The sequence below is a fragment of the Alosa alosa genome, chromosome 22 (genome assembly GCF_017589495.1).
Source record: "Alosa alosa isolate M-15738 ecotype Scorff River chromosome 22, AALO_Geno_1.1, whole genome shotgun sequence".
Classification (NCBI taxonomy): Eukaryota; Metazoa; Chordata; class Actinopteri; order Clupeiformes; family Clupeidae; genus Alosa; species Alosa alosa.
Window position 1 is genome coordinate 14,261,276 of NC_063210.1, and position 23,617 is coordinate 14,284,892.

The following is a 23,617-nucleotide window of genomic DNA, read 5'->3' on the forward strand; positions in this document are numbered from 1 at the left end:
CACCGCAACCCGCGTCTCCTCTTCTCACATCAAATCCCACGTCCAAACAGGAGCTCGTCATCAGCCACACGGAGAAAAATAGAGCTTCGTCGTGACTGGTTGTTTGTATTCTTTCACAGCTGTTCAAAATGAATCCATCAGGGCGAGCATCTCATGAAGGGTTAGAACGTTTAGGCTATCGTTCTTGACAATGGCCTCCACCACACACAGCAAAACAAACGATGAATGTTGTAGGCAAAAAGATAGATTAATTTAAAATGTCTTGAATTAAGAGTAAACATCATTTAGAGAATACGATGATGGATATTTTTGACTGCAAACAGGCAGACTTTCACATTGCCTGATCACGCTCCCAGCTTTTTTTGTGTTTGTGTTTAGCCATCTGTCACCTTGAGTAGAAAATGAACCAGCTGCCACCGAGTGTGATCTTGTCCAATCAGAAATCTGCACCCTTTCAAAACGTAGCCATGTGCAACTTGGGGAAAAGACGCCACACACACAAAAAAAAGCTTTGAAAAAAAAATCCTACCCATTTGCTGAATGACAATTTGGCTGCAACTTCTCACACTGCCCAAAAACAAGTGCCACTGCCAGTAGGCTATCAGCTGCTGAACCTTAATGTGTTACCTTCTCATCTCAACACACCCTATGTAATGCCACCACAGAATGTGGTGAGGATTTGTTACATTGGTGCACTTATGATATGAGTCATCAATCATTGATTTTTTCCATCTTTTAACAGTAAATGCAATACAGGCAGGGGCATGACATACTTGGCATCAGAGGAAATCATTCCACCTCACACTCTGTCAACACATAAAGGCCTGTCTGACAAAATCATCCTAACAACATGTAAGCCCCGACACATTCAACACTGCCAGGCAGGCACATGTTACACACGATCAGGCTAGCCATCAAATATCAAGGGTAGTGTGTGTGTGTGTGTTTGGATCTACAGTACATGCTTGTCTTCAGTCCCCCTGGATGAGATGAGGTGGGGCTGAGATGGGCTGAGGTGGGGCTCCTCTGAACTCTCCCAGACATACACCCTATCCACCCACCAAAGCCCAACCACACACACACACACACACACACACACACACACACACACACTTGGAAACCCATGCATGACACACATGCATAACACAGCTGGGATAAGGCTCATTTTCAGGTCCCTTTTAGCAGTCCCCCACATATGAGCGAGCCCACTAATCCCATAACGGGGAGAGAAGGACCTCCTGCAGGCATGCAATCCACATCCAGGAGTGAGCGCCTCACTGCGCCCAGCTGAGATGGCTGAGGAGACACCCCCAGATGCCTCTGGCAGCCCCCCCATCCCAGTCCCCAATTCCCACCACTCCACTGCTTTCTCCATTCTGCTGGTTAAGCAATCTGTGTGTGTGTGTGTGTGTGATCAGGCACAGGATTGATTAGCTTGTTACCCTGCATGTTCCTCCCTCCCTACCCACACAGCCATGCACCCAACAACCCTTTAGAATACCCCAGACTAAATGGAAATAGATTAACAAAGAAAACAGCACATGTGGTTCACATTCAAAATCATTCTCAATCATTTTTTTCTCTTCTTCTTCTATTTATTTGTCTTGTCTGATTGCATTACGTTGACGCTTGGCCGTGTTATAGAGTATACAGACAGATCTTGACCTTCAACAAACAACAAGCGTGTACCTTTTCTTTTAAATATTGGATTGTGTGTTTACAGATACAACCTGAGCTTCACAACAATAATTGCCAAATATGTCTATTCTTGTTCCTTAGCCTGAAATATGAAATCTATGACATCAATTACACTTACATTTGACTGCTATTCTATGTTTGCATTCCAAATACTGGATTTTCTTTACATATTTTCTTTCATTTCAGTATTAAATACAAAGGAGATTGCTATTTGTGTGTAAAAAAAAAAGACTACTGTGATGCTGTTTTGGACAGCTACAGTTCAAGTTCAGGCTGCTTCTCACACACGGAGGAATTAATTTTAGTGTGATGCATCAGACATACACATTTGCAATATCTGTGGAGCCCTGCCAAGGAATAGAAAGTGTAAACAAAAACATAGAGGCACATTAAGAGTCTGAGATGCAGGCAACATTACAGAGGCTGAAAAAATACAAAACAAAAAGTGTCTATGTTCAGAATATCCACTCACTCACTACATAGTGCACTTTAAAGTGAATAGCAACCTCATTAGTTATTTACTTTAGAGTGCACATAGCGTCATGCAGTGCACAATATAGTGAATAACTACTATATGGTTTTTAATAGTGCACTTTATAGTGAATGCGTGGACAGGCAGAGATCAAAAAAGAGAGAGAGGCAGAGGATATGGAAATACACAGTGTTTAGGGGAAGAGGAAGATGAAGAGGAGGAGGAAGAGGCGTGAGGTTGTGGAGGTTATTGGAAGTCGGGCTTGTCTGGGAAGGTGCACCCCGCACGCCGGATGATGACGTTGGCGGCGTAGTGGCCGGCCCGGATGCACTGCTCCAGGGGCTTCTCCAGGACCAGTTCCGACAGGAAACCTGGACGGGGAAAAGGGAAGCAGGAAGAAGGCCAGTCAGCAAACAGCTCACGTCATGCATGTCCCAGGGAGAGAAGTTCCCCTCTGAAGCCGTGTGCGTGATGGCTCTATGTTGGGGACGTCACAGGGTGTGATAATGGTCTAAGTCAAACCACAACAGAGCCTCCAGGTGTAGGCTGTCAAATCACACTACAGTCTAAAGAGGACAATTTCATAAATCCCTTTGGTAATAAATCTGTAATAAATGAATCAAGGAACACAACACAATAACAATCTAATACATTTCATATTAATGCAACCTAATACATTGTATACATTCAATATACATATTATTTATCAGATCCATTTTAGATACTTATATGTAGTACAGCTACATATGAAATCCAGAATTCAGTTGGCTGGTGACAACAGAAGACAGTACTAGGTGTCTTCTACTGTGGCACCAAGGATCAACATTTCACAGCAGGAAACAGTAGCTGTCTTCGCAGTAGCTTTGGAGGTGTGTAGGTGTGAAATATATAGAGCCTACCTACACCCCTTTCAGCTACTCTGGATTCAGTGAGAAGGAACTGTAAAATAACATGCTTGTTTCGAGTGAGGCACTTGGCTGTCTTTTCTTCGAACAGGAAGAATGCCACCTTGCTTTCACAGGTTGTGCGGAAAGTCAAATTATAAACTATTTATAGTCAGGTTGAAGAGGAGGCCATGAAATTGGCTATGTACAGCCAATTGACAACAACAAATCCTACAATGAAACCAAATCTTAATAAATATGTAAAATATATAAATAAAACATATAATATAAATACTTAACAATTACCTATTTCACTATATAATTCATAATCTAGATAAACTCAGTGTAGTGGCTTCAACTCATTGATTTCCATTACATTTTACTACAAACATATTTGTAAGTATTTTCAGTGACTTCCTTTTTGCCTACGTTTTTACATAGTTTGATACCTTGCAGGATTTATTTTGATATTTGTTTACGAGAGTGGTGAAGTAATTAGATGTGTGCCGATCGGACATGTACGTACCTCCAACAAAAGCATCTCCAGCCCCGTTAGTGTCCACAATGTCATTCTGATCAATGTCTAGCACTGGGAAATTCGTCACATTATCACCTGGGAGAACAGAAATGAAGAAGAGGCAGAGAAGAAGTGATAGAGAGAGAGAGAGAAAGAGAAAGAGAAAGAGATGTTGCTTGTTAGGGTAAAAGTGGGCTAAGACAGTGAAACATGGCAAGTATATCAGACATGACACACTGTAGCATGAAACCCTGTAAGGAAAAAAAAAACATGCTGGCAGGAGCTTTACTTCAGTTGGTTTTGCTTCACAGATTTGGCACCGAAAAACGGCGTTGCATTTTTACATTCTTTAACAGCACATTTTCTCTCAGCGGTCCATGGCGGTCCACGTAAACGTGTTTAGCATTGCAACATTACGGCGTTGCATGTGTTCGTCGTGGGAATGTAACACGGTGTGGATCATTTCATCACTCTCTTGGACTCAAATCATTTGCTCTGCCAGGAGCCTGGAGGATATCTCACAGTAATGTCAAGCTTCTTGAAATCAAACTACCCCAACGCACACAAGATCTTCAAACAAGCGCGTCTCTTGTCAGCAACAATGAGCCTTCAGAAAGGGGCCTGCCAGACAAAGTCTGACACCCAGATGAAAAGAGCAGAGCAGAGGTTGACAAGTTTGATGGTGGTGATGGTGCAAGGGAGGGAGAGAGGAGAGGGAGAGAGGGAGGGGGAGGAGGACAAGAGACAGGTCGGTGGATGTTTGGAAGACTGGGAAAAGCCAACAGCAAACGTGATAAAGCCTCGTGTCATGTCACTACAGATCAGCGGCAGATGATTCGCCAGTGGCATGGAGAAGCCGTCAGGACTTAGGCTTGAGTGGACGCAAGCAAACCTTGACTCTTCTAGTGTAGACTCTTATATTGTATCAAGAGAGGTGAGAACAAATCCTACCACCCCCAAAACATCTGGCAAGCTACATTTACCCCCCACCACTTCTCGCACCATCTCTGCCTCTCTCGCGCGCGCGCCCCCACACACCCACACACACCCACACACACCCACACACACACACACACACACACACACACACACACACACACACACACACACACACACACACACACACACACACACACACACACACACACACACCGTCCCTTTCTCAGAGCCTCTTAAAATAATAACGGACATGTTTGCAGATGCGGCAGTGACGCAGACATCTAAGGAGATGTGAGAGGACTGGAATTTATCAGCCTGCCAAGGGATTTTGTTTCTTCTCGTGACAGACAAGCACTTGAGAGCGGGCTAATCCTCGATGGCTCGAAGAAAGGAAGAGGAAAAGGAGGGGAGGAGGAGGAGGAGGAGAAGAAAAAAAGAGGAAGAAAAGAGAGAGAGAGAGAGGGAGAAAAAAAGCAGACACAACACTGAGAATGTTGAAACGCTTCGGAGGCTGGAGCTGCCAGATTCACTTAAGACGGGCGACACCATTTGCGATTTGGGGGGGGGGGCAAAGCGAGACATGAGTGACACTTGAAACAAACAAACAAACAAACAAAAAATCACTACGACATTCCGATAAAATCAGAAACTTAAAAAAAAAACACAATAAGAGTGAGGGTGGAGGGGGGTGATAATAAACAAACATTGTAAACAATTTCCATCAACGCATTGTTTGACGGTCACACAAAACAGGAACGTGTGGATAATGAGTGTTCTGGATAGAAAGATGGAGGCGGGTGACTGCTTCAAGTCTCCAAAACAAAGTGCTAACACCATGACAGACATCTAACTTAATTAGCCTTTAAAAACACAACGAGAGGGGACACATTTCTGAACACATTGGTTTGTGCTTGAGGGCCATTTGAAAAAAACAAACAACCAAAAAAAACAATAGCCCATTTTTTCAACCGGCTTTTTTCAGCTACATCCCAACAAAACCTCAGACAGATAAGACATGTAGTCTACAAACACACCTAAACCTATATGACAGGCGTTCGATTTCTCAATATCTTTTTTTCCCCTGCAAAGTTCCTCAAAAGGAACATTTCCCTGTTAACAAAGCTGCTGATTGTCAGGTTGATAATTAATTACAACAGACTTGGCTCCTTTTGGGAGCTGCTAATTAGTGGCATAACATCTTCGCTTAATTAATGCTACAAATTAAGTATTCAAACCCACCTCCCTGTTGATGTCACTAATGGCAAATCCTACATGCAACAAACGACAACAATAGTTTGGAGCTGGCAACCACATTATGTTGACTTTTTGACATCCTATTTTGAAACTGTCTTAAATGAATATATACCACAGTATTGGTTTACCGTAAAGATGTGGTATGTGTGCAATGTAGACCAGACAAAGGGCACACCAAGAAATGTTAAAAATAGACCTGTGACTGCATCGCTTGCACAACAGTTATCAGCAGATAGAATGTCTCGAAAAGGAAATATTGGCCACAGCTTGCTAAGATGATTCACCAACTGCACAGGGTAGGGTCTAGAGATGGATGGAAAATGGAGCGACAGCAAAACACAATATACTCTGGGCCTTAGAAGGACACCCCATTAAGGTGCAGCTGAGATGACTTTTGGGACAAGATGTGGTTTGTGAAACTTTCTTGCTAAAGGATGCTGCCATCATACCAAAGCGCCAGACATGAACTGGAAGGCAACTCATTCCTGGATATCTACCCCTGCCTTCCGGAGTCACTGGTACTTAGGGCCAAGACTGCTCCGAACAGCTGCTTCTCCCTCAGACAACTCACCTCCTGTGCTGGTGGGCGCGACTGTCTCTCAGGCCCTGGGCTGGCCTTCAGCTACCAGTGAGTCACTTACACACTGCAGCACAAAGCATTCCAGAGGACGACAGGGAGACGGTTACTCACATCACTTATCGGCGATACACCCACTCAACAAAAACACACCTCAATGGCTAATAACAAAACAAAAACAAAAAAACCTCTCAGAGATGTCACTGAATTTACTCATTTGGTCTCCAGGGTTCTTTTTTTGTAGCTGGGATTATTCTCATTTCTTTTCCCCGAGAGAAAGGGAAGAGCATGCATATCATCAGTGCTTTCACTTGTGGTGATTTTCAAACCCATGGCCTTGGCGTCATTACTGGAGCTCCGCGCTCGGCAGGCTGAACTATGGGTAGAATATCTCGTCTGATCTGAGTCATGCAGCCACTTATCAGCAGTACTTTAGAGAAAATGGGAGAGAAATCAGTTTAAGGGGCTGGCCATGTGAGAATGGCATGATGGCCGGTAGCACATGCTTTCACGACGAGTGCTCGGGCCTAGTGCTCTCCGCTAGTTTCACTGGCCATTAGTTATTCAAGTCCTGCACTCAGCAATTACTGAGAGCTCCGCTAATTTGAGATGCGTGACGGAGAACGGCTTGCTTGCTGACGATTTGTTTGAGTCAGCGTTCTCGCATAGCGCCTGGTGACAGCGTCCTCGTGTCTCCTCGAAAAAAAAAAAAAAAAAAACTTATTTATTTGTGTGTCTACGACCTGGCTAATATCATTCACAAACTAACAGACAAAAATTGTTAGAGTTCACTGAAAACACTCTGGCAGTTCAGTACTGCAAGTTCATACATTAGTAAAGGGGAAAAAAAAAAACATGTTTTGTTCCCAGGGTGCAAAATGGCTGCTAATACTGTTACTCTACTTCAAGTCGATAAAAGTAGATGTCCTCTTGACAACCTGATACCTACCTCTCTGGGACTCCCTTAGGTGCTGTAATTGGCAACTACACATTCGAAGGCGGTACCACTGTAGTAATCAATGAGAAAAACTTCCAAAGAGATGGCTAGCTCTGAATTATTTTATGTGCTCACTTACAGCACATTACAGGAAGGGAGTAGAGTCTACATTATAGACTCACGTAATGAGCAAGTCTGGCAAAAATAGCAAGAGTGGCTAAAATGAGCAGGATAATAATAGAAATAGAAACATAGTACTTCAGTAACGCATTAATGGGAAACACAAGTCTCGGCTGGCAAAGGCATTTAAAAGCAGCATACTAGCAATAAGCAGAGCACTGCCAAAGCACTGTGTGTGTGTGTGTGTGTGAAAATTTGTGATTTCTGTTGTGTGAGCTGCTGTGTACTGTTACTGGCTTGTGGTCGTCTCTGTAAACACCTCTATGGAGGACCATTTGTTCTTCTCTGAGCTGATTAGGGTAGGGTTTACTTTATATGCAGGGTCGGGTTAATTTTCACACTGAGTCATCGCGCTCAAGTGGAAAGGCTCCTAAAAATTTTCTCTGAAGGACTTGGGCGAGTTTATTCTTCTCATCCATTTAACAAGTTGACTTGGAAAGAAAAAAAACAATTTAATGCAAAACACGTACTTTATGCAAAGGGTTTATTAGTGACAGTCCCATGAGAAATAATTCTCAGTTTCTTGTTGACCTCAGGGTGTGACACTGGAAGCATTTGATGATATTATTTGACTGTTTAAATAATGATGTTTGAAAAAGAAGAACACAAGTCTTGCACTGAAGAGGCAAGCGTAAGAATGATGTCAAGCTACATAGGCCTCGAAGGTGCAAGAATTCTGCGTAAACAAATTTGCTGTCACTGTGGGGGATCACGATACCTTCACATTAATTAACATTTAATTAGGTCTGAGACTTGTGTCCCAAAATGTGAACTTTTCAAAGTTCACATTTTGGGTTGCCATGCATCATCTGGGGACAGTCGTGTCAGTGGGAGCTATTCAATCAAATAATTTAAAACTCTAAATGCTTTAGCTCGAACAGCGCTAAACGACTAAAGGCCTCAAAGGAATGTCATCAAGCAAGACAGCAAACAAAGAATTACGGACAAGCACTACTCTGCACTTGAGCGCTAATTCAATCATGACGTTGAGTTTTATTTGAATACTTCTGCTTCTTTGAGACAATAATAGATTCGTAATAGACTCAATTATGGAACATGACATGTTTGAGGGGAGACTGCTTTAAATGGGCAACTCCTAAATCATGTTAATAATAGTCATTCCTGATAGGTGAAGAGCATGGGGAAAAAAACAAAAGGAGTAATCTCGGTGATTGTGTAGCATCACAATCCTTGTGGATACATTAATGGTTGCTCTGTACACATGAAATAAATAACTTACTGACTGGCTCACCAGTCATTTTACCCTCAACAATAATGGCCTTTCAAGGTAATTCAACTACCATTTCCCAAATCGGTGGCTAGCTAGTATGAAACCCTGTGTATTGATATCTTCATCGTTCTTTTTTTTTTTAAACCACAAAACACACATAAAAAGAACCTGCCTGCCTGACTGAACCGCTAGCCTCCCACACCCTACCTACCCTCTCCCTGAACCCCCCTCTTTCCCAGGAGAGAGCGCACTTACTCAGGGGAGCCGACTCAGGCGTTCTCTTCCCCGTCCTTATCAGTGATTAGAGCGACTTGGCCCTGGCTGAACGATCGTTTATTAGATCTCCTTCCCGTTAGGGTTCAGGGCACAATGATCTTAATTAGTGCTTTAATAGGTGTGTCTCGCGCAAACACACTGTAGTTCACAAGTGTCAGTGGCCGCTAAATAAAGGGACAGCGTTTCCCACACAGCCTCCATTAAGCACTTTTAAGAGCCGAGGGGCGATGAAAGGCTGATTTAACATTTCAAATGAGAGGCTGAGACAGAAAAGGGAGGGAGAGGGAGGCAAGGAAGCAGACGGCGAGAGAAGGTGGGGGGGGGGAATAAGGCAGCGGCAGAAAGAAAATCGAGGGAGCAATAGAGACAGTAACAAAAACAAATTGACATCTCTCTCTGTGCACAATCCAACTGAGGGTGAAGCGTGTGCTATCTCTCTTCTCTTCTCCCCTGCTCTCTCTCTCTCCCTCCCTCCCTCCCTCCCTCCCTCACTCTTTCTCCCTTTTCTCTCTCCTTCTCCTGTCCTTAATCACAGCAAAACGGTTTAATGTGACAATGCAGAGTCTGGCAAATGATCAAATCCTGACAGGGGGACAAATTGCAAACAAAATGAGAGATCAAGTTTATTAGAGGGCCGCCTCTGGGAAATGAGAATCTTTAATTCTCTTCGCGCACTGACATTTATTTGGCTGCTGCGGCAACGGTTCCCGATGGCTCACCCGGCACGGGGGGTGGGGGGGGGGGGCGGTGGGGTTGCGGCGGGGACGAGGGGCCTTTTCCCTCCACGATACCGGGGGCCGTCTGTGCACGCCTCCCATAACCTCCCAGTGACATACATCATGTCCGCCCCCTTTTGGATGCCATCACAGACAGGCAGCCTCTCATCACTCTTGAGCACTCCACCGTGCAGACCTAATGCGGGTCTATGTGTGGTGTCTTCAACCACATAGGAAGCCAGGGGAGATAAGTGTGTTGATTGTGGTGGGAGCAGTGCCTTTTTGTTGTTGATGAAATACACACCCGTAGGACAATATGTCTACCTGCGGTTCTGCTCGTCAATCACAGAAGACAGAATCACAGACTCTATTAGGACTGTGTCCTACTAGACTCTAGTAGGACACAGACTCTATTAGGTGGTGGTGTCAAGACCAAGAGTCCTTCAGAGACTGGCTGTGTTTATTGGAAGTGAGCGAGTAAGGAGTGCAAGTGCTTACCACCACACGATGGCAAAAGGCGAAGTGCTTTTCGCTAACACCACCATCAAAACTGGCGACTTTGGGCAGACTCAGCTGTCAAAAGCAACAACAAACATCAGCCCCTTTCTCATTGTCCTTCTACGGCTCACATTCTTGGCCATCAGATCAGAGTAAATGGGAAGAGATAAAACACAGGGAGAGCGAGAGAAAGAGAGAGAGAGAGAGAGAGAGAGAGAGCCGAGAGAGAGAGAGAGAGAGAGTGAGACAGAGAGAGATAGATAGAGATAGAGATAGAGAGAGAGAGAGAGAGACAGAGAGAGAGAGATAGAGAGAGAGAGAGAGAGAGAGAGAGAGAGAGAGAGAGAGAGAGAGAGAGAGAGAGAGAGAGATAGAGAGAGAGAGAGAGAGAGAGCTGTCTAAACTGATGCATGCCCCATCATCTGGATGGCGAGAGGGCCCGAGTGCTTAGGCAGGCCATTCCACCCGGCTCGGCCCCTCGTCTCCACTGATCTCCTGCTAGCGCTGCAGTCTGGTAATTGCTGTGGCGTGTTGATATATAACAAGTCCTCCCCGGCCCTCCTGACTGCCTTGCCTGTGCTGCAGATGGCCAGGAGGAAATCCAGAGCTTCAGAATCGATGCTTTCCAAAGATCCCGGAGATATTAACGTGGTGCCCGTTAAACACGGTAAACATTTCCCCTCTGTTACTCAATACAGTGGATCACTGTGTTATTGGACCTGATGAGCCCGTAAGGCAAGAAGCCAGACGTATCTTTTTTGTTAATATATTGTTTATCTTTGGATACATACATTCTTATTACTTTTTAAGGGAAAATTAACTAACACAGCAAATGTATTAAATGATGTTAAAATACTTAAAGACCAAGGCCTAGACAAAGAAAATGGCATTTGACCAATTCTTTATAGTGACATATGACACAATCCAGCAGAATAGGGCTATCCAAAAAGAAATGAAACAGTTTGAGACTTCTTTTCACCAGGCAGTGGGCAATGTGAAGAGATTGAGTGAAAAGCTGAAGGCAAAAAAACAAAACAAAACCAAAAAAAAAAAAAAAAAAATCCTCCCTGCTCCTTTGCCCTGCTGGCAGCGGCTAGCGGGCAGCTTCTTTAGAGGTGAGAGATGTGTCCGCTGCCTTACCTGCGGCTCAGTGGCGTCTCACTGACCCCCACCGCAAGGGCAGCGGGGGGAGACTCCCCGCGGCTTTGCACAAAGCGCTGGGGCTGGCGAGGGTAATCTGACACCATCATCTCTGCTAACACAGGCTTGCTCTCTGACTAACCCCCAACCACCTCCTCGAAACACACACACACAGACACACACACACACACACACATCTATACACACAAACACCGGCCCCAGCTTGCTGGCTGGGACATCGCCTTTTAATATGCTCCAACACTGACAGAAATGCCAATATTGCAGAACTAAAAGGGGAGAAAGACCCGGGGAAAGAGAGGGGGAAAAACTGGGGTTGGCAGTTTTAAATCACAATGGGCCCTGGTTGGATGGAGTCCAAGCCTCCGCAAAAAGCAAAAAAGGAAAAAGAAACGGCCTCAAAAATAGCTCCCCTAGGTCCCTCTCCCTGCTGCACGTTAATGGTCTAATCAGCTATAGCTTTGCTTTTCTTTCCTTTTTTTTTTTTTGAGTGTGTGTGTCAGTGCCTTTTTTTTCCTGATTGAAAATTAAACCACTTGTAAGTGCTCCTAATACGCATTTCATGAAAGAGCTCCTCAAATCTAACACACACTAACCCCCAATAGTTCATCACCTGGAGTACTCAACAGGGATCCCATTTATGTACGTGAAGAAGTACATTTTAACACTTTACCCCCCCGCCCCTTAAGGATAGTGTATTGCATACATCAGAGGGCCTCTCGACAGATCTGTCAATAGTGGGCTAGGACGCCGGCTGGTGTTTTTTGTACGGCCCACCACAACACATTGATCCCACTGGTAATGCCCCTAAGCACAATGCATTCCGCGCAGAATCTATATCCAGAGGAAGACTGCTTTGGGAGCCAATGAATTTCTGTCCGAGGCCCCCCTCACGTTAAGAGAATGATCGGTCGCCACTAATAACAATTCAGCGCTTTCGCAAGGATGCGGATAATTGAAAGAGGGGAAAGGTAAATCTCTTGTGATGGACGTCAGCGAGGGAGGATCAGTGCTTACCGACGGTGGCCACGGTGTCGTCCTTGCCTTGCGTGAAGACCACGATTCGCTGGCGGTTCTTGTTCACCTTCGGCAGGTTCTGCACCTTCTGTGCAATTTCTCCAATATCCTCTGTCTGCAAATACAATGTTATGGTATTATGACGTTTCTGTAAAAAAATAGCACTAAAAAAACTGTTAAAAAACAGACAGGAGAATAATCTCTTAACCATAAAGCAATAAAGTCATTCTGAGCTATGACGAATTTATGACAGAAATATTTTATTTTGTACAGCTTCACCCAAAACATCCTGAATACCAACAATGAAAGACATGTCTGTTAAATCACAACATCAGACAATTTTGCCTCAAAAACAATCAATTAAACCAACCAAAACAAATAAACCATCAGTCATTGTTTATTGACTACAGCCTGAGAGCACATCATCCCTAAATGCATTCTGGGAAGCATCCCAGAGGGCTAATGGTGAACGTGTCTCCAGGCCGACGCGGCCCAGTGCAGCTCAGCCCTCAGCATCTGTGTGGGACGGCTCCAAAAGAGCCTAGAGACCGGGTGTGTGTGTGTGTGTGTGTGTGTGTGTGTGGGGGGGGGGGATCGGGAGGGGTGAGGGTAGCTCTCTGGTGAGGTTCTCTTTGATCAGGATGAGAGGGAAAGAACACCCCCACACACACACACACACACACGCTGCTGTCAGGAAGGCTTGATTATTAGCCCATCACTATGCATCATGTGCAGGTGGGATGTCTCAATCACCTCCCCCCCCCCCCACCCCTCTACCCCTCTCTCTCTCTCTCTTTGTCCACCAGGGGCTCTTTTTTAATCATCTCTCCTCGTCTATGTGGGACTGTAGCTACGGGGGTAGACGCCCAGAAGGAGCATCCGTCGCCTCGCCTCACCCCCATCCAACCCTAACTAAAGATGAGAGGTGACAGCTGCTTTTGGAGCCTTCACCTGCCTACAACTCACACCTGGGAACAGGTCTCAGCTCCAAAGCGCTCACCAGCTCATAACCCCTCCATTGACTCGGATTCTCTGGCTTGAATTGAGCACAGTAATAAAAGCCGTTGGGGGGGGGAAACATTGGCTTACATGGCAGTGTCTGAAACGAGACTCCCCCCCCCCACACACACACCCTCCAAAACATGCACACACACCCCTCCCTCTACCACATTATCCAATCCAAACGCCTCCTGAGATGTGCATCTCTGAACAGTACCTGTTCCGGAGAAAGCACTCAAATTCCCACCCACATATGGCATGACAGCAAACCTTCTGTCTGTGAGTAGCAAGAATCCCAGGGGGCACCTCACAATATCATCCACGATCAGGTGCTAAGATGTAATGTACCGCCATTGTACATCGCCAGCGATAAGGACGCCATCACCATCGCCGCCATTTTCTGCCTATACTCATCAATTTCCTCAACATCGCCATCTGGACTGATGAGGTAGTGCCACTTGAAATGGCAAGGGGTGCCCACAGGGGAAAATCTATTTGAGGCTCTAGGCTTCATAAAAAATATCAATACTTGGCGCCGGGGTATTGATGACATGTCACATGATGACATATAGATTGCTATATCAATTTCTGGCCCGCCCACTGTCTTTGAACATTTGAACTTTGAACCCTATTCCCAGATGCTACCTGGGCTCCACGGCGCAGCTGTGTTCGCCAGTTTAGCCACCGCACACACACAACCAAAACAAACAATCGCACGCAGTCAGTCAACAAAATGCCAAATGCCTGTTCCCTAGTGGCACCACATCACCAAATCCCACGTCAGACGGAGCTTCCCTAGCATGGAGCGAAAAATAAATAAAGAAAGAAAGAAACCGAAAATGAAAGAGGCCATTTCCTAAACTTGCTCAAAGGAGCACAGCACTTCTTAATTAGCCCCACGCTCTCATTAAAACACGATGACGGGGGGGGGGGTGGGGGGGTGGACTGTGTGTGTGTGTGTGTGTGGGGATAGTGAGCAGCAAGGTCGAGGAACACTTAACGCCCTGACTGGGTGGGCTGAAACGCTGCTCACTGTGTCCCCAAACGTCCTTTAAATCAGTCATCAGTCCGGGGACATTGGGGGGTAAGGGAGTACAGGGACACAGAGAGATGTCTGGGGGGGGGGGGGAGGGGGGTAAGGAGCTCGGAAGTGTGCACTAATGGGGAGGATAATTTGGAAGGAGGCTAGCAGGCCACGGTGGAGAGTGATCGGTCACTGTGATTAAGCCCTCCTGCGTCCATCCGTTTAACACAGAAGACACACACACACACACCTCCTTGCTCACTCACTCATCCACTCACTCACTCGATCTATTCAATTACGTATGGTCGTTACAAGCCTGACACTCCTCTCCTTCTATCAGGCCTTTGGCAGTGACTAGAATTAAGGTGCACACTTTTAAAGAGCTTTCTTACATATATCCGTTAATTATAAATGGCTTTGGGTAACCTGGGAGGTGAGGGTCAGGCAATTAGGTCTCATTCATGGATTTAACAAAACACTGCTATAAAAGGGCTCTGGACAAGAGGAGCTGTGGCACAAGCAGCAGCATCCATGCCACGTTCAGGTCTAAGTGTCCATGGGGACCAGCAGCATCCATGCCACATTCAGGTCTAAGTGCCCACGGGGACCTTGGTTCGATTATGACCTGTGGTTATTTTCCAATCCCATCTCTTTACTCTCCTAACTCAATTAAAAGCAAAAGCTCAAAAAATAAACTTAAAAAAAAAAAAAAAGGATTTGGACACCACTGCCAACAAAGTAACAATAAAGTTAAAAATGTGCAACTGTGTTAGTTGACCTGTTACCAACTAGCTAACTAACCAGTCTCTTATTATTTTTATGTGATGAGATGTACTCCTTATTGCAAGCTCTTATCTGAATGCAAATGTGCCATTAATTCTAGAGGGCCAGATCAATGTTGAATTGGCTACACAATTTCCTTTGTTGTTCCACAGGTGAAGGAAACAAACAACAAAGCAAAGCCCTTTTCATGAGCACAGAACGTTCACATCTTTACTAGTCACGTTCAAAAAGTCGGCGTCTCTATTGGAGCTAATGAAAAATTGATCTTCCCTAGAAAAGTGTTTGTGAGATGATGATGGGGAGGGGGTGGGGGGGTGGGGGAAAGATTCAATTACCACACTTCAGCAGATTGCTTGGTGCGGCCGGGCTATTTAAAAAGACAGAGAGAGAGAGAGAGATGACTATCGGACAGGGGCCTTGCCGGGCTCCCCTGTGATGTCTACGGAGATAATAAAAATGACTGCTTTTCACCTCCCCGTGCTACCAAAGGAAAATGGTGATTAACAAGCCACCTGATGCTGCGCTGGCCGTCATTGATCTCGTTTAATCAGTAGTGTCGATGCACAGTCTAACTCAATATTAAAGACTTGTCAGGCAGATGAGGAGGGGATATTTGACAAGGTAGTGCAAACTATATCAACATGCAATTTTGCCTCTCTTTTTTCCCCTCTTGACAGTAAATTGAAAGAATTCAATCAATGTGAGTTTCTTTGGCCCAGAAAGTCAATGGATTGTGTGTTTGATCTATATTTCACTCTTCACACACACGCATGTATAGATATTCATTATTATTACCCTTTTGTCTAGACTTGTCTTTCCAACACAAGAGGGGGAGACAGAAAAGAGATCCCCAAAGGGGAAAGCACACATCTTGAATCCATCATCCCCAATGAGAGCCCATGCAAGCTGCCATTATCAGGGAAAATCGCATTCGCCGATCGCAATTTGGCAAAGTGCTCCGGCAAATCAGGTTGACACGGAAAATGTCAGTGAAGTGGTTACCACGGCGTGCGTCAATGTTCTGCCCTTTGTATTTACTTCCTCTGATGTGTACGGTCTGGAGCGTTCACCAGTTCACTCAATCACACACACACTCTCTCTCTCTCTCTTTCTGACACTCAGTCACTCTATCTTTCACTCACTCTCCAGATTTCATTCACTCGCTCACTCACTCTCACTGCCTTTCATTCAGTCAGTCAGTCAGTCAGTCTCTTACACTGTGAGGAAAAAACAAAAAACGGAAAACCTGTCACTGCTATCAAGGGTCGCTTTCATTCCAGTCACGTTGATCACACCTTAAGTGATTCAGGATGACAATTATTCATACAGAGCAGAAAGGCAAGGAAGAGAGCTTCACAAGAGGGAGGAGGGGGGGAGAGAGAGGGAGAGAGAGAGAGAGGAAGAGAGAAAGGGAAAAAGCCATAAATAAATAAATAAATAAATGAGAAAAATGCCTGAGCTTCCATCTGAGTACACTGAAAAAAAAAAAAAAAAAAACCCTCTTCCATCTGAAGTCATGCCGCAAAAACGGTACTGGAAGACTCTTAAGCATCTGACTGAGATGAGGGGAGGGGGGAAAGGGAGAGAGAGAGAGAGGAGGGGAGAAGAGGAGAAGCAAACGAAAAGCTAAAATGAAGCTACCACTTCACGACTGAGGAAGCGGCCCTCTCGTCTTGTTACAAGTACATTGTATGTAATAACAAGCACTGTAATTTCCATTTGCATAATCCAAAACCACAGGTGGCAGTGATTTGGTTATTAAAAGGAGTGCATGTTTCTCTACTGTTTAGCCATGTGTGTACTCCCACTGTGCATTTGAGCGCATTTGTATGTGTGTGTGTGTGTGTGTGCACGTGTGTATGTGTACGTGTTTATGTATGTGTGTATTTGCATTTATGTGTGTGTGTGTGTGTGTGTGTGGTGGTGGAGGCGGGAGGAGTATCATCCTCCAGCGTAATGCGACTAATGAGCAGGCTTTTTACACCCGGCAACCTGACAAGCCCCCGCCGCAGTGGAGGAAGGCTTGAAGCCGTGCCCAGCTTCCCCTGGCTTCCCGAGAGGCTTTTCAAAATTCAATAAATAACATCTGTAGGCGATGTTGGGTGCAGCCCTAGCTGAGTGTGCGTCACAACACGGCACAGAGAGAAAGAGAGAGAAATGGAGAGAGAGAGGGAGAGAGAGATGGAGAGAGGGAGGAAAGAGATGGAGGGAGAGGAGAGAGGGTGAAGGAGAGATAGATAGGACAGAGGAGAGAAGCACAGAGATGGGAGGGAGAGAGAGAGAGGGTGGGGGTAGAGTGAGAAGGAGAGGCAGGGTGAGGGAGGGAGGGAAAGAGTGAGTGAGAGAGAGCGGCAGGAAGATAAAGAGAGGGAGGATGAAGGAGAGAGTGAGAGAGAGGGGGAAGAGAGAGAGGCAGAGGGAGAGCGAGCGAGGGAGGGAGCGGGCGCAGAGAGTGCCGGCTGAACAAAGAAACCATGACGACTGCCAGGTTGCCATGGCAACTGCTGCAAGGCCCGGAGAGTATAATAGCACATCAATCACTGTCCAAAAAAGAACTTCATTATAAGCAGAAAAAAGAGGAAGAATATAAAAAAAAACACATGCACACACACAAACCTTTTTTTAAGGATCTGTTGAGGGCACAATTGTCGGTCAACTCACCTCAAAGCCTTGCTCTCGGGCAAACGTGGCTGCCTCCTGCAACAAAGCACAAATGGGACGTTAATTATCAGGCATAGAGAAGTGGGGGCTTGGGGAAAAAAAAAAATGTGGTGGAGTGTGCAGATGGGTCTGTGTGTGTGTGTGTGTGTGTGTGTGTGTGTGTGTGTGTGTGTGTGTTTCGTCAGACAGTGACACTCAAGACGTCTCACTTTCTCCTCCACTGCTTATCTCAAGCGGTTTGCCACTTCGGGAGATTGAGAAGCTCCATGGCCGCCTATTCACATTTAGTTCCGCTATTAAACATAAAATAATAATAATAATAATAATAATTATTTAAAAAAAAAAACCTCACCAGGGTCTATTAGTATTCAAGGACGACTGCACCTGTGTGACAGCACAATGCCCACGCACATCTCTACCCTCTAACCTCTCAACACAAGAGCAGAGAGCGAGAAAAAAACCCCAAGTGCTCCACAAGCACTTCCTTTCATTTAGCTTGGTATTTACACTCCTACCCTTACAGCTGAGGGACATATGAGCAACACACGCCTCATACAGCCAGCCATTATATACCGCTGATAGAGAGAGAGAGAGAGAGAGAGAGAGAGAGAGAGGAGAGATGAACATCCCCGAAACTTTCAAACCCGGGCTCCAGTCCTGAGTGCTCAGCACCAGACGCTAAAATCAATCAGGCAGTCCCATCCCCAAGCTGCCTTCCATTCATCTCCAGCTCCGGGAGAGGCAGCTCCTCGACGCAGGGCCCGCTTAATGACCCAATTACAGCAGGGGAAGCTTCGGCTGAGTCCCACGGCCTGACCTGAGGGACCGCCCAGAGAGAGAGAGAGAGAGATACAGAGAGAGAGAGAGAGAGAGAGAGAGAGAGAGAGAGAGAAAAGATAGATAGAGAGGGAGAGAGAGAGAAATATATATATATATATATATATATATATATATATATATATATATATATATATATATATAGAGAGAGAGAGAGAGAGAGAGAGAGAGAGAGAGAGAGAGAGAGAGAGAGAGAGAGAGAGAGAGAGAGAGAGAGAGAGAGAGAGAGAGAGAGAGAGAGAGAGAGAGAGAGCAAAGCATTGGTAGTAGTCCCCAGGGACACTCCACACTAACACCAGGGCTCCAGATCAGCTAATGAAGCTCTGAACACAACCACCTTTAGCCTGTGCGAGTTCACCCCGGCAACTCTGAGAGCCTTGACAGCCAACAGAACACTTTCAGCTCCGTGGCCCGACCGTACACAAGCATGGGAGCTAATGTGTGCTAAATGATGACTAAAGACGAAGACGAATGGGAGGATGAAGAGGGAGGAGGAGGAGGAGGAGGAGGAGGAGGGACGTGGAAAAATGGCTATGTAAAGTCTTTCATTAGTGCTTTAATAAAGGGCTCAATTTTCTCAATGAGGTGACCTTTGAACCCCGCCTCAGACTAGCGCAGCGCGCCAGTTTATTCTTCCATCGCCTCCGCCGCGGACATCGCACGGATGTACGTCCTGGCCTTTGGGCGCCGACCATTAAGAACAGCCTGTACTGGTTATTGTCAGTTGCCATTCATGCGCCTTGTTAAAGAGAGACCTTTTCTGCTCACCCTTTCCAACAGAAATGAAGAGAGTGGGAGTGTGGAGAACATGAATAGGCTGAATCCATTTTTCAATTGTAAAAACCTGATTAGTAGATCAGCACTGTGATTATGAAAAAGGGGGTGGTGGTGACGTGGGGGGTTGGGGGGGTTTCCTTTATTCCTCTGGGTAGCAGAACTGGCACCATAGCAGCGAGGAGCCGACGTTCTGTGCCACCCTGGTGGAGATTGTTCCACTGTTTGGGATTTTGAATAAACACACAGATTACTGAAGTGTATCAGGGGACCTGTTCAGACGTGTGTGTGTATGTGTGTGTGTGTGTGTGTGTGTGTGTGTGTGTGTGTGTGTGTGTGTGTGTGTGTGTATGTGTGTTTGTTAAAGAGACATGGCATACTTAAATTCCAATTTGCCCATTGGGCATCTTGGGACTCTAGAGAGAGAGGAAGTAGTGCTCAGCGAGAGACTACTTTGGTCTGCACCACAAATGGACTCAATCCCAGCAGAACATGAGAGAGAGAGGACTTTTTGTCCTCCAAGAAGAAGAAGAAGAAAAAAAAAAGATCTCCTTGATTTTTAGGGGATGCAAACACTTTCTATGGTGATTGAAGAGGCATTAGAAAATGGGTAAAGTTCTTTGGCCAACGAAGTAAACAAATGAACTAATACACATGGATCCATGACAGATGAGTCGCATTAACAAATCCATCCCGTCTCGAGCCAAGTCACAGTCATTACCTTTCATTCCACCTCCCTGCAAACAGTCGCTTTTTGACCTGTTGCAATCAAGCACTAATGTCAAGCCGCACTAGAATGACTAACAAAAGTCTTCCTTGCCAAAACTCTGATGTCTACGAGACAGACAGCCAGACGTTGACCAGTAAATTGATCCATTACTGTTTTTAATACTAATGATCATACAGTTCATATTTTACAAGGCCCATTTTCCTGGAGCTGCGAATGCTTTGCATAAAACATCACATAGTAAACATGTTTAGCAAAGCATTACAACTAAGGTTAGAGAAGGGAGCAGTAAGCAGCTGGATTAATGGCATCTGACAGGCTGGCAATGGTAAAATAAATCCTTGGGCACATGTCAAAATATGTGGTTTTGGTTAGACCTGAGTGTGGTGAATAAAATAAAAGTCGCTGGGAGGGATTTCCTGAGACAAGGGTTGCTGGTGGGGGCAAAGCCTGAGTCATGTTGGGCATGCAATGAAAGATGGCCGTAGTTCCACCACGGCAGAGACAACTGTGGAGAAGCGGCGAGACGCCGATTGGGCGGTGATTTAGCCGTAGTGCCAGAATCCTGGAGGGCCGGGGAGACGGCTGCTCAGCCCTGCTCTGCTGCGCTGCGGCAGACACGGCGCAAAGAACGATGAAGACTTCTTGGCTTCATTAAGGGCTGATGATTTATTAATCGCTCTTGGTGGTGGAGGACGTCTGCAGAGGACTTGCCGTCCCTTTAGCAGTGACTTGGAGTGAGCAGCCAAGGTGACACCGCTGCTGCCACCACCGCCATCACCGCCGAACAACCGCTGCATCCCGACGCCCTCACGTCACGATTCACCCTGTCAGATTAGCCCCAGTCATTTTTATCCAAGCTCCATACCCAGTGCAATTACTTTATTTAATCATTTCTTTATTATTTCAAAAAGTTGGTCGACCTACACGATTTTCGTCTGTCTATGTTAGAAATTGCGGGGAGAAAGAACCTCAGATTCCTTCTAAGAGTCCTTTTGATGCCGACCTGCTCATTACGCCTAGGTGTCTCTCATGGCCGCTGTTCGACATGAAAGATAACAAGAGGGGCCTTTGAAATGTCGACTCTTGCGCAGTGGAAGCCTCATAGTTAATATGAAGCTATCAAAATGTATGAGCGTTGTCAAAAAAAAAAAAAAAAGGTTGGGGTGAGGTGGGGTGGGGTGTGGGTGTGTGGGTGGAGGCAGAGAGATATTTTTAGACAGCTTAAGCTAACAATCCGAAAACCCTGGGCCCTGGCAGGAGAGGCAGAGCAGAGAGGAGGGGTGCTGGGGTGGAGGAAAGAGTGAACGGCGAAAGGCACGCTTGGTACAACAACAAGCGCGAGATTTCACTCCCAGCGTCTCACTTTCTATTTTTACAGGGACGACTGGCGGCGGTTAGTGGTGGTGGTGGTGGCGACGAAGTGGGATGAGACTGAGAGGAGGGTGGGACGGGTCTGCGTGAATAGAGGGGTGGGGTGGGTGGAGGGTGGGGAGGTAGGGGTAGGAAATATCCCACTCTCTAAAGGGTATTATGCCCCCCCTCCACCCCCTCCAGCCTCTCAAATGGAGCTCATGGGAATTTCCACTCACAGTCTGAGAGAAAAAAAAAAAACACAAACAAAAAAAAAGAAAGAAAAGGACCCACATGATGAGCCAACAAAAACAACAAAAGGAGTGTTTTGTGCTCTCTCTCCCCAAGCCTTTTGAGACGACACACTTCCTTTGGCACCCCAAAGATCCATTCTCCCAATCTCTCCTTTTTTGTGTTAATACATCACATACTCAAATTAACAAATTATGCACTCAACTTTTGATTAACACAGCAGGGGCTGAGTGGCAGTGTTTTTGATTCAAATTTAAAGGGATCGCTGCCTCAAAAAAAGAAAAGAAAAAAAAAACTGCAAAGAAAAAGGATTAGCGAGTGAATATTTGGCAAAAAAAAATAAAAATCCAGAGAGCACGATTTCAGGTGAGACCTCCATGGTCCTGAAAGTCGAGCCATAATTGATAATTCCAAGAGCAAAGGAATAGTATGAGCTCCAGGTAATCGACCCACCACACCAGCGGTCCCCACTGAGCTAGCGGCTAGGAGGAGGACGGCTGAGATTGGTACACAGCCACTGGCGTGTAATGAGTTACTGAACATTTGACACTGGGTGGGGGGTAAAAATCCCATTTCGCTGGGGGGGGGGGGGTGTTTCACTGAGAATACTGCTCTGACAGAGCGAAAGCTAGAGCGAAGGTTAATAAAAGTTGATAACTAGAAAAGGGAAGGGGGGATAGAAAAGAATAAGAGAAAGACAAAGTCCCCCCAGGGCCGTTTCAGGGGGAAAAATAGGCATTTGCTTGACTGCGTTAGCCCAAGCTGATGTTGAAGCAGAAATTGAATTGTGTTTGACATTGGGGATGGGAGGTGTAGGGTGGGGGGTGGCGGGGGGTTATGGGTGGCAGTAAAGGCTGGAAGGGGTTTGGTGGTGGTGGTGGTGGTGAGGGGTGGGGGTGGGGTAGGGGGTTAATACTGAGGAGTTTGGCCCTGACAAGTTATTTACAACGAAGGCTGTGTTTATTTCCCTTTTTTTGGAGGCCTTTCATGACAGGCAGAGGGGGCTGGGTTGTGCATGTGTATGTGTGTGTGTGTGTGTGTGTGTGTGTGTCTGGGGGTGCTGGAGTGTGTTTATGGTGGAATGTGAGGAGTAAACCGATTCACTCCGCGCTAGTTTCCCCTCCGAGACGTGACGAGAATATGAAATCTTTTTTTCCTCTTCCTAGCCCTCCATCTCCTTCTCCTCCTTCTTCTTCTTCTCACATTTGTTCTGGATTTGTGGAACAGATGACTTCACTGAAAAAGGGAGCTTTTTAAGAGATCAAATAAATAACAGACATAAATGACTAAGGGAGAGGGGGAAAAAAAAGCTCTTTCATCTCACTCATTTCATTTCGTTGTGTAGTTTCAGAAATGAATAAAACCGCAGAAACTGTCACCATTAATATGAGGTCAAGCATCATTACCTGATTAACTCAATTAGCGTAATTACATGTCAAGAGTGAAAAAAAAGGTTTAATTTAATTTGCACATAAGAGGCGCATTAATGCTACAGGTAACAACCATGCTTTTTCTCTCCCTTGCCTGTGATTCATTCCTCAGTATAATGCTATGCTGATCAGCACAGTGTCACTCTGAACAAGACGGGGACACGCCAGGGAAACCAGTTATAGCATATAGGGCAGGAAATGGATTTGTCACTCCATTTCCTGCCCTATAGAGCTGCCTTGCAAATCCAGAAGCAGGTGCTTATTACATACCATTAATATTAAATGATTGTTAAGTACAGGACTAGACCCTGGCTGAAAAGGTGGAGAGAAATATGTGCAGGTCTTGAAGCCAATAAAGACTCGGCTGGATATGGTTACACCAGAGGGACTTTGCCAAGTCTGGTCAGTCAGTCAAGTGGTTTA

General features: G+C 45.7%; 1 protein-coding gene across 3 annotated transcripts in view; it reads right to left on the bottom strand.

Annotated features, from left to right (window-relative positions):
- Window positions 1–1,547: 1,547 nt before the first annotated feature.
- adkb (adenosine kinase b) overlaps window positions 1,548–23,617 on the bottom strand; it is a 144,782-nt gene continuing 122,712 nt past the window's right edge. For all 3 annotated transcript variants that reach the window (XM_048233906.1, XM_048233909.1, XM_048233908.1), the window contains 4 exons: window positions 17,822–17,857; window positions 12,355–12,469; window positions 3,581–3,667; window positions 1,548–2,541 (listed from right to left, as the gene is read on the bottom strand). In XM_048233906.1, coding sequence (XP_048089863.1) covers window positions 2,417–2,541; window positions 3,581–3,667; window positions 12,355–12,469; window positions 17,822–17,857 — 363 coding nt within the window. In that variant the 3' untranslated portion in view covers window positions 1,548–2,416. The remainder of the gene's footprint in view (window positions 2,542–3,580; window positions 3,668–12,354; window positions 12,470–17,821; window positions 17,858–23,617) is intronic.